The sequence below is a fragment of the Sminthopsis crassicaudata genome, chromosome 5, assembly GCF_048593235.1.
Source record: "Sminthopsis crassicaudata isolate SCR6 chromosome 5, ASM4859323v1, whole genome shotgun sequence".
NCBI classification, from domain to species: Eukaryota; Metazoa; Chordata; class Mammalia; order Dasyuromorphia; family Dasyuridae; genus Sminthopsis; species Sminthopsis crassicaudata.
Window position 1 is genome coordinate 59591557 of NC_133621.1, and position 15341 is coordinate 59606897.

At 34.1% G+C, this 15341-nt stretch overlaps 1 protein-coding gene across 4 annotated transcripts in view; it reads left to right on the forward strand.

Moving 5' to 3' along the window:
- ARMC3 (armadillo repeat containing 3) overlaps nt 1–15341 on the forward strand; it is a 136950-nt gene that overhangs the window by 101865 nt on the left and 19744 nt on the right. For all 4 annotated transcript variants that reach the window (XM_074266916.1, XM_074266913.1, XM_074266914.1 and 1 more), the window contains 3 exons: nt 9138–9238; nt 10438–10521; nt 11953–12048. In XM_074266916.1, coding sequence (XP_074123017.1) covers nt 9138–9238; nt 10438–10521; nt 11953–12048 — 281 coding nt within the window. The remainder of the gene's footprint in view (nt 1–9137; nt 9239–10437; nt 10522–11952; nt 12049–15341) is intronic.

Consider the following 15341-nt stretch of genomic DNA (forward strand, 5'->3'; position numbering starts at 1 on the left):
TTTAAAATTTAATTAAGACTAAGATGTACTAAATTTTTTAGAGGGAAAGTTAATTACAATAATAATAATTCAATAAATTTTCCATAGGATATGTAACAATACTTAATGCATTGTTGATTTAAAAAGAAGTAGATAACAAGGCCTTCCTCATGGTGCATGGTGGTATAGCAGTGACTAGGAGTTTGAGAATTTAAGTACAACTTCAGTTAAAAAGAATCTGTTTTTCATGAACCAGCCTACATAAATATTGATCATCACCAGGAGGCTGGTTAACCAACATGACCCTTAAAGAAAAAGGCAAAATGGCCCTCAGTTTTGTGCAAACCATTTCTACTGCTATAGTGAGAGTGTCAATGGTGGAAAAGGGAACAGAGGATACTAAGAACCATATCAATTTTTAAGACTAAGAACTTTAACTTGGCTGATGATGCTCTAACTATGAGATAATTTTCTAGTGACTGTCCACTAAAGGAACCTGAATCACATTAGTCTTGTTATTCTCAACATAAATTAAAACAGAAGACAGAAGAAAGTTGCAGCTAAAAGAAAAAGTGGCTCATAGGTTCTGAGATAGGAAAATTACTGAATTTATGGAGTAGCTTTTTATTTGGACTAGAAGGCAGTAAGAAACATCATTTTGTGGAATATTTTCAGAAAGAACATTATGAAAATTATTATAGCTTATGCATTTATATTTGTTATATGTGAAGAGCTTTAAAAGTTCTATATAGAACTCTGTAGAACCCTTCAAATTTTATACACATAATTTGAAACTTGTGGCATGAAAGAGGGTGTTTGACAAGTGAGAAATATATTAGAAAATATTGAACCAGAATGAGGCCCATAATTTGTAGAGTGTACAAAACCCTTTCAGCTAAACATAAGTAATGCTTTATTTGAGAAATGAATAAGAAAGTATGGGAGATGTTAAGTATTGAATAAAAATTTGATTTCATTGAACAGGAAATTTTGTATTCCTGATATGAGTGATTCCTAAACCTAAAGCAATCATTCCTAAACACTCAAGATTACCAATTAGTCTGATGAAAAAAAAATAAACACATTAAAAAAGATAGAGCACTCAACTAAAACATCTACTCTGGCCTTTTAAAGCAAGTAAATGATGTAAGAATATAGGATATTAACAGATGTATGAACATATACTTAAATAGAAAAAATGAATCAATCAAATCAATTGCCATAAATAGGCAAATCAAAAGAATCATTCAGTATCTTTGCCAAGAAAATCACATGCACAGAATTAGCATGATAAGGTCCATTGGATCACCTGAACAGCTAAATAGCTATATATATTGGAAGTGAGACAAATCAGTTCAACAAAGGGAGAATGTCCCTGATCTCACCAAAGGGGAAAATTCTTGAAGTCTCTAAAATAGCAGAGTGAATATAGAAGCATAATGGAGTCTATTTGCCCCTCCCATATCTTCCCAGGGTCTTTTCCTTCAGCATCTGAAATGAAGTTGATCTATTCCATTTTTCTTCACAAAGCTGGAAGACGGGAGGGGCTAAAGTAACTCAATACTTGAAGAGTTAAGAAAAAATATTCAAGATTTGATAAGTTCTTCACAAGGTCCTGAAAGGGAACATTGCCTCTCATCAACTCTTTCCATTGCCTCATGTAGGCCTAAGATATTCATCTGTAACAACCCAAATTAATGGACTTTGGGGCATGAATTACAAAATGTATGGAAAAATATATGATAGATGTTTTTTTTAGAGAATGAGTAATCACTGCTGGACAACCCAAGTGTTCCACTGGTATATTTACAATGTCAAGAGAAAATAAAGAAGGCTCCTGAGACATTGAACAACTCCTCTTCTGAGGGGGTGGAGCCAAGATGGCAGAGAAGATACACTGAATTTGTAAGCTCCCTTCTTCCCTCAATACCAACTAGTTAAATCAGCCTCATAAATAATGCTGGACTGATAAAAACCACAGGGATTAGAAGCACAACTTACCAACCGAAAAGATTCTGGAATTTTGACAGAAAAGGTCGGTTCTGAGGGGAGGAAAAAAAAAAAAGATCTGCACAGACAGTGTTGGATTGGGGCTACCACACTGTGCCAAATGGGCTGGGGAGAACTCTGGGATCAGAGAAGCCACTGAGATAGAAGAATCTGGCATAGGCTGATAGCTCTACTCTACTTTTTAAAATAGCAGATCAGAAGAGAAATCAAAGCCACGTTAAATCAATAGCCAGATAATATAATCACCCCAAACCAGAAGCGACCTAACAGATCTCTGCACCGCTGTGGGGGCTTTTTCTTGGGGCAGTTAAGAACCTTAGCAGAGGGGGACACAGCTTGGGGCAGCCTCTAATCCACATAGTTCGGGGCTCAGCCTGAGAAAGTGGAAATCTCCCTGCAGTGAAACTCTAGCAGCAGTGGAACTCCCATAATAGTGGAATCTTCAAAGCAGGAACTGTGCTCTCTGGGCAGACACTTCTGGTTTGAGTGTAGGGGCTTTTTGCATCAGCTGCTACCCCATGGGAGGCTTTGGCTGGGGTTTGTGATGATTTTACTGTTCAGCCTCTAATCTCAGGGCAATCACTAGGCCACACAGCAAGGGTCCTTCACTGGGCACTCCTTGCAACTCAGCTGTCTCTAAATCACTTCAGGGGGGGGGACTCTCTCCCAGAGCTCTCTTTTAGTCCAGACACAGGAGCCAACCTATCCCTGTCTGGGAGGAAGCTGATAAATAAATTTCTTACCCCAAGGGCAGACCCCACACAGATTTTTAACAAGGAGTAAGAAGCTGAAGAGAACATTGACACCTTCTATACAGAGAAAGAGAGGGTATCCAACCTCGAGGAGGCTAACAGAAGAGAGTCTCCAGATAACACCCTAAAGGGGAATGATACCTACCCCCCATCACATAACTCTCTCCTAGAAGAGACTATTAAAAAGTTGAGAGTTTGAAGAAAAAATGGGGAAAGGAAAGAGAATCTGTGATAGAGAATAACAACGTCCTGAAATTTGAGTTGGAAAAAATAAAGAATTCACAGGAGGTGCAGGGAAACAAAATTTGTGAATTAAAAAAGGTTAAAAAAATCACAGGATTTAAGTAGGATTTGTGAATTGGAAAAAGAAGAAAACTCACTAAAATTAGTGAAATGGAAAAAATTCAATAGAGCAAAATAATTCATTTAAAAACTCAATTGGGCATATACAAAAAGAACTAAAAAATGTGAATGAAGAAAATAACTCATTAAAAATCAGGACTGAACAAATAGAAATGAATGATTCATTGAGAAACCAAGAATCAGTCAAACAAAACAAAACAAAACAAAACAAAACAAAAACAAACTGAAAAGCTGGAGAATAACGTCAAATACTTACTGGGAAAATCTATAGACCTGGAAAAGAGATCTAGGAGAGATAATCTGAGGATCATTGGACTTCCCAAAAACTATGATTAAAAAAAAAAGAGCCTAGAGAGAACTGTCCAGAGATAAGAGAAACAGAAGGGAAAATAGGCGTTGAAAGAATTCATCAAACACTTTCTGAAAAAGACCCTAAAAAAAGAACTCCACGGAACACTGTGGCTAAGCTGAGAACTACCAAACTAAGGAAAAAATACTGCAAGCAGCTAGGAAAAAACAATTCAAATATCAAGGTGCCACAATAAGGGTCACACAAGATCTGGCTGCCCTCCACATTAAAGGATCAAAGGGCCTGGAACCTGATATTCCAAAAGGCAAAAGAACAAGGATTGCAACCAAGAATAAACTACCCAGCTAAGCTTAGCATTTTCTTCCATGGAAGAAGATGGTCATTTAATGAAACAGAGGAATTCCATTTGTTTCTAAGAAAAAACACCAGACTTAAACAAAAAATTTGACTACATCCACAAGACTGAAGAGAAGCAGAAAAAAGGTAAAAAAAAAAACTCTTGAGAACTGTATCTCTGTTGTAGATATACAGAAAGTCCATATGGATAATTTGATTTTACTGATATAACATAAAAAAGGGAAGTAGTAAAGGGAAGGGGATAGTATCAGAAAAATGGGAAGGAGAGATAACAAGAGGGAAACTACATCCCAGGAAGAGGCATAGAAAATCTACCACATCTGAGGGAATTTAGAGAGAGGGAGAAACATTGTGTGAATCTTATTCTCATCAGAGTAGGCTCAAAGAGTAAATAATTGACATATTTGTTTTTCAGAGAATTCTCTCTCACCTAATTAAAAGGGGGGAGAGGAAAAGGGAAAAGGAAAAGGGGAAAAAGGGAAGGGTACAAGAAAGGAGGACTTAAAAGGAGGGGGGAAGGATACTAAAAAGGGAGGGCTGTGTGTCACAAGTGGGCTCTATAAATTAAATACTGGGGAAGGGATTCAGGGGGGTCAAGGGGGAAAAAAGCATAATCAGGGGATAATATGATGGCAAGAAATACAGAATTAGTCATTTTAACTGTAATGTGAATGGGATGAACTCTCCCATTAAACAGAGGTGGATAGCAGACTGGATCAAAAGTCAGAACCCTACAATTTTCCTGTTTTACAGGAAACACACTTAAAGCAGGGAGATACATACAGAGTAAAGGTAAAAGGTTGGAGCAGAATCTATTATGCTTCAGGTAAAGCCAAAAAAGCAGGGGTTGCCATCCTTATCTCAGATCAAGCAAAAGCAGAAATTGATCTAATTAAAAGAGATAAGAAAGGAAACTATATCCCACTAAAGGGTAGCATAGACAATGAAGCCATATCAATACTAAACATATATGCACCAAGTGGTATAGCATCTAACTTCCTAAAGGAAAAGTTAAGAGAGTTGCAAGAAGAAACAGACAGCAAAACTATAATAGTGGGAGATCTCAACCTTGCACTCTCAGAATTAGATAAATCAAACCACAAAAAAAAAAAAAGAAAGAAATTTAAAAAGTAAATAGAACATTAGAAAAACTATGTATAATAGACCTTTGGAGAAAACTGAATGGTGATAGAAAGGAATATACTTTCTTCTCAGCAGTTCATGGAACCTATACAAAAATTGACCATATATTAGGACATAAAGATCTCAAAATTAAATGCAGGAAGGCAGAAATAGTAAATGCCTTCTTCTCAGATCACAATGCAATAAAAACTACATTCAATAAGAAGTTAGGGGTAAGTAGACCAAAAAGTAATTGGAAACTAAATAATCTCATCTTAAAGAATGACTGGGTGAAACAGGAAATTATAGAAACAATAATTTCACCCAAGATGAGACATCATACCAAAATTTGTGGGATGCAGCTAAAGTGGTAATAAGGGGAAATTTTATATCTTTACAGGCTTATTTGAATAAAATAGAGAAAGAGAAGATTAATGAATTGGGTCTGAAACTTAAAAAGCTAGAAAAAGACCAAATTATAAACCCCCAACTAAAAACTAAACTTGAAATACTAAAATTAAAAGGATAAATCAATAACATTGAAAGTAAAAAACTATTGAATTAATAAATAAAACCAAGAGTTGGTTTTATGAAAAAGCTAATAAAATAAGATAAACCTTTGGTAAATCTGATCAGAAAAAGGAAAGAGGAAAATCAAATTGTTAGTCTTAAAAATGAAAAGGGGGATCTTTCCACCAATGAAGAGGAAATTAGAGAAATAATGAGTTACTTTGCCCAACTTTATGCAATTTAAGTGAAATGGATGACTACCTCCAGAAATATAGGTTTCCTAGATTAACAGAGGAGGAGGTAAACTGCCTAAATAGTCCCATTTCAGAAAAAGAAATAGAACAAGCTATTAATCAACTCCCCAGGAAAAAAATCCCCAGCACCAGATGGATTTACATGTGAATTCTACCACACATTTAAAGAACAATTAGCCCCAATGTTATATAAACTATTTGAAAAAATAGGGGAAGAAGGAGTCCTACCAAACTCCTTTTATGACACAGACATGGTACTGATACCTAAACCAGGTAGATTGAAAACTGAGAAAGAAAACTATAGACAAATCTCCTTAATGAATATTGATGCTAAAATCTTAAATAAGATATTAGCAAAAAGACTTCAGAAAATCACCCCCAGGATAATACACTATGATCAAGTAGATTTATACCAGGAATGTAGGGCTGGTTTAATATTAGGAAAACTATTAGTATAATTGACCATATTAATAACCATATGATCATCTCAATAGATGCAAAAAAAAAAGGATTTGATAAACCCAACATCCATTTCTACTAAAAACGCTTGAGAGTATAGGAATAAACGGACTATTCCTTAAAATAGTCAGGAGTATATATTTAAGACCGTCAGTAAGCATAATATGTAATGGAGATAAACTGGAACCTTTCCCAGTAAGATCAGGAGTGAAACAAGGTTGCCCACTATCACCATTACTATTCAATATTGTATTAGAAATGCTAGCCTCGGCAATAAGAGCCGAGAAAGACATTTAAGGAATAAGAGTAGGTAATGAGGAAATCAAACTGTCGCTCTTTGCGGATGATATGATGGTATACTTAGAGAACCCCAAAGATCCTAATAAAAAGTTATTAGAAATAATTCATAACTTTAGCAAAGTTGCTGGATACAAAATAAATCCATATAAATCCTTAGCATTTTTATACATCACCAACAAAATGCAACAGCAAGAGATACAAACAGAAATTCCATTCAAAACAAATGTCAAGAGCATAAAATATTTGGGAATCCATCTACCAAAGAAAAGTCAGGAATTATATGAGCAAAATTACAAAACACTTGCCACAAAAATAAAGTCAGATTTAAATAATTGGAAAGACATCCAGTGCTCGGGGATAGGCAGAGCGAATATAATAAAGATGACGATACTCCACAAATTAATCTATTTATTTAGTGCTATACCAATCAGACTCCCAAGAAACTATTTTAATGACCTAGAAAAAAATAACAAAAAATTTCATATGGAAGAATAAAAGGTCGAGAATTGCAAGGGAACTAATGAAAAAAAGTCAGATGAAGGTGGTCTAAGTGTACCTGATCTAAAGCTATATCATAAAGCAGCAGTCACCAAAACCATTTGGTATTGGCTAAGAAATAGACCAGTCAATCAGTGGAACAGATTAGGTAAAAAGGACAAAAAAGGGTACAATTATAGCAATCTAGTGTTTGACAAACCCAAAGATAACAACATTTAGGATAAAAATTCATTATTTGAAAAAAACTATTGGGAAAACTGGAAATTAGTATGGCAGAAATTAGATATGGATCCATACTTAACACCATATACCAAGATCAAAATGGGTCCATGATTTAGGCATAAAGAATGAGATCATAAATAGATTAGAGGAACAGAAGATAGTCTACCTGTGGAGAGACCTGTGGAGGAGGAAGGAATTTATGACCAGAGGAGAACTAGAGATCATTATTGATCACAAAATAGAAGATTTTGATTACATCAAACTAAAAAGTTTCTGTACAAACAAAACTAATGCAAACAAGATTAGAAGGGAAATAACAAATTGGGAAAACATTTTTACAGTTAAAGGTTCTGATAAAGGCCTCATTTCCAAAATATACAGAGAACTGACCCTAATTTATAAGAAATCAAACCATTCTCCAATTGATAAATGGTCAAAGGATATGGACAGACAATTCTCAGATGATGAAATTGAAACTATATCCACTCACATGAAAGAGTGTTCCAAATCACTATTGATCAGAGAAATGCAAATTAAAAACAACTCTGAGATACCACTACATACCTGTCAGATTGGCTAAGATGACAGGAACAAATAATGATGTTGGAGGGGATGTGGGAAAACTGTGACACTAATGCATTGTTGGTGGAGTTGTGAAAGAATCCAACCATTTTGGAGAGCAATTTGGAACTATGCCCAAAAAGTTATTAAACTGTGCATACCCTTTGATCCAGCAGTGCTACTACTGGGCTTATATCCCACAGAAATACTAAAGAGGGGAAAGGGACCTGTATGTGCCAAAATGTTTGAGGCAGCTCTTTTCGTAGTGCCTAGAAACTGGAAAATGAATGGATGTCCATCATCCATTGGAGAATGGTTGGGTAAATTATGGTATATGAAGGTTATGGAATATTATTGCTCTGTAAGAAATGACCAGCAGGATGAATACAGAGAGATTTGGAGAGACTTACATGAACTGATGCTGAGTGAAATGAGTAGAATCAGAAGATCACTATACACTTCAAGAACAATACTGTATGAAGATATATTCTGATGGAAATGGATATCTTCAACATAAAGAAGATCCAACTCACTTCCAGTTGATCAATGATGGACAAAAACAACTAACTTCAGAGAAGGAACACTGGGAATTGAATGTAAACTGTTAGCACTACTGTCTTTCTGCCCAGGTTACTTATACCTTTGGAATCTAATTTTTAACATGCAACAAGAAAATTGGATTTACACCCATATATTGTGTCTAGGTTATACTGTAACATATGTAATATGTATGGGATTGCCTGTCTTCTAGGGAAGGGAGTAGAGGGAGGGAGGGATGAATTTGGAAAAATGAATACAAGGGATAATGTTATAAAAAAATTACTCATGCATATGTACTGTCAAAAAAAATTTGTAATTATAAAATTAATTAAAAACAAACAAACAAAAAAAAAAAAACTCCTCTTCTTCCTCCCCCAATTTATGGTAACATAGGAAAGATTTTGGATGGCAGAAAGTATATTTTGCAATCTGTATAATAATAGGAAAACCTCTAATAATGGTATTCCATATTGAAAACTTGAGGCAATTAAAAAGTAAGGCTTTATTTCGCAAAAGATTATGCTAAAACATATAAGTTTGTTCCTGAAGTTTAGGTTTGATATTTTGTGTAGATTAGATACTTGTGAGTAATGGATTTTTTAAAAATTGAGTAAATAAAAAATGAAATACATTCCACCATATTTAAACTTTGATAAGGATCTTAGAATACCATTTACTGCCCAATTTGAATGCTGATCTGTTTGTTTAAAACAAACTCTGCTATCTAATTTCCTTCACTGTTTGATAAAATGCTTAATTACACTTATAAAAATGACTATAGCATTCTATTTTAACCATAGTTTTTGAGGAATTATTTCTATTTAGACATCTTTTCTTCTAGGTATTTATTCTTTTTAAAAATGAGATCTATATGTCTCTCACCTTTGACTTATTTTGCAGATAAGCCCTGGCACAAAACTTCTGAGTCTGAAAGAATTGGCCTTACAAGAATTAAATGATCGGCGTGCAGTAATCTTAATTAATAGTAAACCTTATTCTGCGTGAGTCACTGTTAAGAGTTCAAGAATTGTTTATTCTGGTTTAGTTTTTCATCCATTGTGAATATATAAATGTGATTTCTCAATTAAGCTCCTGATTGGGGGAAACCAACTTTTTGTGCTACTTTTATTTTTTCCAGAGCTCTATCAGGAAAATATTAGTTTTGCTGTACCTGACCTGTAACTCTTGACTCCTGATGGAGAGATTTTCCAGGTTCATTTGTTAGCACATCTAAGAAAATGAATATGGATCAAATTCTTGACTTAGAGGAAATAAGGCAATGGGAATGTAAGAAATACTGTGCACACTTCCCTTTCTTTCCAAATTTTTGTTGGTTAGTTTTAATGAGAATCTCTTTATCAATGAATTCTAAATGTTTTTTCCATAAGTGCTGATATTCTCTTATCCTTCAGATATGCAGTAAACCAAGACACAAATGGTTAAAAGGAGACAACATTTGGTCAATTCAGATTCTTTGGGGCAAATGTCTGTAGGTCTAATGATCAGTAAAACTTACTATAGATAGAATTGTTAGCAATCATGGCTTAGAGCATTGTCATATTGATTATAATACCAAAGTGCTTTTTAAAAATGAGTTATTGTTATTAAATAATAATTACTATGCTACCTTGAGAATGACAAAGATACATTAAACTCTTAAACCTATTTGTTTCTTAATGGAAATTAATCATTAAATCAATAATTCTAACAAAGAGATAACCAAGAAGCATATTAGGCAATGCATTTTGAATATTATCAAAAACAATATTTGTAGGAAACACCAAGCCCCAGGACACCTTTAGGAGAATCGTCTCCTTTAACGTTTTAGTTTTAAATTTATTAATCTTGGGTTGTTCAGTCATCAATAATCATATTTACAGAATTCCAAAATCATATGCTAAAATGCAACTAAGATCTAATTTTTAAAACTTAACTTAAAAAATTAGAGGTCTTAGGAAAAAATTTAAGAACTTCATCTATAATTTTAAGTAAAAATTTCCTTTTCCAAAAAATTATTTTCTAAACAATTTCAATATGGCTAGGTACTAAGGTCTTTCACATTTGTTGTTGTGTTTCATCTTAGTCTTACAAAGCTTCATAAAATTGTTTGTAGCACATCAAAACAACAGGACTTTGAGACCAAAACCAATATTGCAAAATCAATTTCTTTGTATATAATTTTAAATGTGTGAAATTTCAGTTATCCACCTTATACTACAGAAGAGAAGTTCTCAGACTCTGTTTCTGGAAGATCATCTTCTTTACAAAGAAGGGGGAGAATCAGGTAGGAAGAAGCATTTTGTGTTCCAGAACTTTCCTTCAACATTCTGAGTACATAATTTACTAAAAATAATCTCATATTTTGATAATCTTCTGCATGATGATTGATCCCAAAGTTGCCATATATATTTAAGGTATCCATTACTGCATCTGTGATGAATTCACCAGCTTCAATTCACCTTCACCAACTACTATCACAACCTCTCTGTGTTGTTTTCATATCTGGGGCTTTTCTCTTCCATGTTTTCTCTGAAGTCCTTCACAAAACTTCTACCCAATGTTTTGCTTTGTTAATTTGTGATAGGGTAGCCTTCTGTTTGTGCATGGGCTTGTTTGTCTGCTGTCTTTCCTTTCTTTCTCATATGACTGATCTATATCCTTTACTATTCACGTATATCCCCTCAATAATATTTTTCCATCATTTCTTACATGGAAATTACCATGGGAATTTATTATTATTATTATTATTATTATTATTATTATCTCCATGAATATTATTTGTATTAAATAGATGCACCTTTGCAGTCAATTTTTTAAAAGCAATACGGCTAATCCATTTTCTTATTCATTCCAGGCCCACTCATCATCCATTGGTAATGTTTCTACAAACTAAAGATAGACAGACAGACAGATGGATGGTTAGATGATGGATGGATGAATGAATGGATGGATGGATAGAATATGTAATACAAACATGTATATATCTATGTATATATATATTTATATAGAAATAACATGGATTTATATATAAATATATTTGTATATAAATGTGCATGTGTATATGTATATAATAACACATAGACAAGGATTAATTCAGCAGTCTGGTAGAACAAATGCATTTCAAAGTACAAATAATATGCTTTTCATCCACTTTGTTTTTCCAGTGGATAGTTTTGTCATGGCTTTTGTAGTGTAGTACATTAAGTAAGATATCATATTCCAATAAGAGTATTTTAGAGAACTTTGGCATCAGTAGAAAATCATCTTTTGTCTGGATTGCATGACAGACATCTCCTTAAAAAGAAAATTTATTCATCTTCCATCAACAAATACATGAAGAAAAACAAAGAGTAAATGTGATTGTGTGTAACATTGCATGTAATCATAAATCTTTGTTATTTATAGCCTGTTTCTTAATGTACTCACTAATTTCAATAACGTAATACTTTTTTTTTGTTTCTGTACTCCATTTTGAACTTTTTTTCTGTATGTTTATCACAAATTTGTTGCAGGACATCTTCTATGACACTGGCAAATATCTTTGGTGAACATACATCTCCCTGTTTAACACCTTGTTTGATGTCAATGAGTATATATTAATTGAGATGTGTTTTATGTATTTAGTTATGTATATGTGTGTGAATTGAAATGAGTATATGTGAAGTAAAAATGGCTGTACTTTTCTATAAATTAAAAAATATATCTATCATTTTAGTGCTGGAGTAGGATCTCCTACAGATGAAAAAGCAGATGGTCTTGGTCAAACTACTGCTGCTGCTAGCAAAACTTTCCTTAAAGAGAGAGCATCAAGGTATGAATATATAATACTTAATTTCCTAATCAAATTATACTAAATGTTTATCAAGCATTTTGGGGAAATGGTTCATTTTTGACAAGAACATTGGGAATAAGGATCAAATTCTGGCATTCAACAGCTTTAAGGGCTTTTTTGTCTTTCATCTCTCTCCAAATTCAATGTAGAGATATAAATATATTCTAGATTGTACCTTCCAAAGTTCCTCTACTCCCTGTAGTCACCATTCACACTCCCTATATACTCAAAGATAGTGGAGTCCTAAGTTTGTACCTCCCAAGGCTCCTGAACTCTTATCTATGTGGCTGCTGCTCTAGCTTCCAGATTGCTAAATCATTTTTCCTCCTGTCTGTCACTAATTTTTGTCTCTCGATTTTGTGTTTTCTGAATTATCAGATCTGTCAGTATTGTCTACTGTGCTGTTGCAGACCTTGATGCTTCTCAAACTGCTTTTGATCGTGACTGCACACATTTTCTATGCTTTGCTTGTGTTATTATTTGTTCCTCCTATTTCTACATCTTAACTTCCACACCAAAAAGCTGGATCTTTTAAAAATACTGGTAGCCAGACAATTCCTTTTCCACAGGGTCACTATAATACCAAATATCCAGGAAAATGTGTTTGGTCTCACAATAACTCTGTGAAGTAGGGAGGGTCTGGGGTATGGTTAGAATTTCTCATTTTTCTAAATAAAGAAACTAAGGCAAAAAATTAAGGCATTTGTCCAAGGCCATGGGGCTAATGAGTACCTGAATTAAAATGAAATTTAGATCTCTTACTGATGCTTGTATCAGTACACTGTTACCTTAATCATGATTTGTGGTAAAAGAAAAATGAAGATAGTTTGCAAATATAAAAATCTTTCATAAAGAAAAGGGAAATTTAAAATCTGTAAAAGTCTAGATGAAATTTGATGTCTGAAAGGTTTTCTTACCTGGATAATTGAAGCAAAGCGTTGAACAACATTTAATAAGGTCTTAATAAGGTCTAGAGTATCCAACCCCAAGTCTTACCTGTATTAAATATCCATAGCTCATTCTACCATCCCTTAGCAATTATGATTTCAATTTTGTTGTGGATTTGTTTCAGTTTGTCAATTTCCCTTTTATGATGACAGCTTTCCAAATGTAGTCTGGCAAGTGAAGAGCACTGATATAAGTAATATTTTTTCAATGGACACTACAATTTTGTCTACTGAATTCCAAACTTGCATTAGCAGACTGTACTGTTAGAAATTATGGGCAGGTTGATTTTAGAAAAAAAACATGGAAAGACATGCATGAGATAATACAGAGCGAAATGAGCAGAAGAGAATTTTGTATACAGTGATAGTAATGTTGTTTCAAGAGTAACCATGAAGAACTGAACTAGTAATATGAATATTTAAATCAACTGCACTAGTAATATGAATATTTAAATAAACTTATGAAGGAAATGCTCTCCACCTCCAGAGAAGAAACTCATTTTTAGAAGCTTGTATTGTATGGGTTTCACATGTGATATCTGTGTCAAATCATGCCCTTTTCTAGAGTGCAGGTTTGGGAGGAAGGATGGGGAACAGCTTGGAACTCAAAATGTAACCCATAAAGTACTGTATACTTTTCTAAATGCGATCTGCTTTCTTTGTAAAGTACTACATCTTCTTTTCATTTCTGAGTCCCTAACTCATGGTCTGTCACATTCACCAGAGGTGGAAAAACTTTTTTCTGCAAAGGACCATTTAGAAATTATCAGCTTTTAGAATTCAAGCACTGGGAGGTTGTTGTACCTAATTTTGAGCTCATCATTCACTGCCTGTGGTTGCCTTAGCATATGATTTCACAAGCCTTATACAGCCTGTGGGCCAGATGTTTCCCATCCCTGATATACAACATGGCATAGTATGATAAGCATTGTCAGGTAGTCTCAAATTCAAATCTCAAGCACTATATATTTATCCTGAACAAGTCATTTAACCTCTCTCAGCCTCGGTTTTCTTATATGTAAAATGAGAATTATGATAACATCTATTTCATGTGGTCTTTTTAAGAGTCAAAAAAGACATTATCTGTAAAGCACTTTGCAAACCTTAAAAACACTATGTGTTAGTTATTTATGTTCTGCTTGTTTTAATGGGATAATCATCCAGTTGTCAAATGACTAGCTCCAAAGTCATTTTTCAACCTCACTAGTCTCACTAGGGAGGCCTTGTAATATTCTAGAGCTTGGTGTAATTGGCTACTTCTGTGAAACAATTTCTATGAGTTTAACTTAAGAGTTTAACTTACAAATAAGAGATACTGTTTTGGTAGAGAGTCTTTAAGACAACATTTTACTCTAAGAAACCAAATGGAGTTTTTGTGCATTGTGTGCAATCAACAAACATAATTACAACCAGATCTTGATTTCTCTGTTTTTTGCAATCAGTTGTGTTTTATGAAGATGTGATCCATTGTAATGTTCTGTTCTCTAAATTGTAATCATTCTCTGGGAGCAGATTTCTTGGGGAGCTTCTGGAGGCAGCCTTGGCTTCAGTTCAGTTTCAATAATCACCTCAAATGCAGCCAGGAGTTACAGTCGAAATTCTTTATTGTCTCTTCCAAAATCTCCTTCACTTGGGTGGCTCAGCTAGTTTTCTGAAGGCCTTCCTCTCTCCTTGGTTCCTGAGAACTCTTGTCAATCATCCTTTGTCTCTTCCAGCTTCTGCCTCTTGTCCTCTCAATGTCTCCATCCAGTACAAAGGTGGAAGTGGGAATGAATCAGACTCCGCCTTCAAGAGTGTGGGATTGTGGGTGAGCTTGTGAGTCTTCTGGAAGTCTATCCTACTTGTGAATCTCCTGGAAGTCCCCTGAAGTTCTGAGGAAGTTCTGAGAGCTTCTTGCTTATATGCTCCACACTGAGTATATACCAATCATTATATCACAAGGAAACTATTATTTGTTATATGATTAAATCATTTAATCATTGTCTCCTCAATTCCACTTAGTACCTTGTTTCAAGTTCTGGCCCATAACATCTCCTTGTAGGATCAGCTCAATCATACTGAATCATGCTAAATTAGATAATTATTGTCTCTATTCATTCCAGTGACTTAGCACCTTGTAAGAATCCTAACAGTCCATTATAGAGAATCATTTGAGAAAGACTGAATATTCCTTTTCATTATTTTCTTCTTCTATTTAATATCTAATTGTTTTCTGCCAAGTTCATCTATAAATTCTCCTGGAAAGGAAGATGTGACTCATTTGGGTTTCATGTTTTAGACTAGTTTTGTCTTCCACTGTTTTCCACTGTGATACTGTGTTTGTAA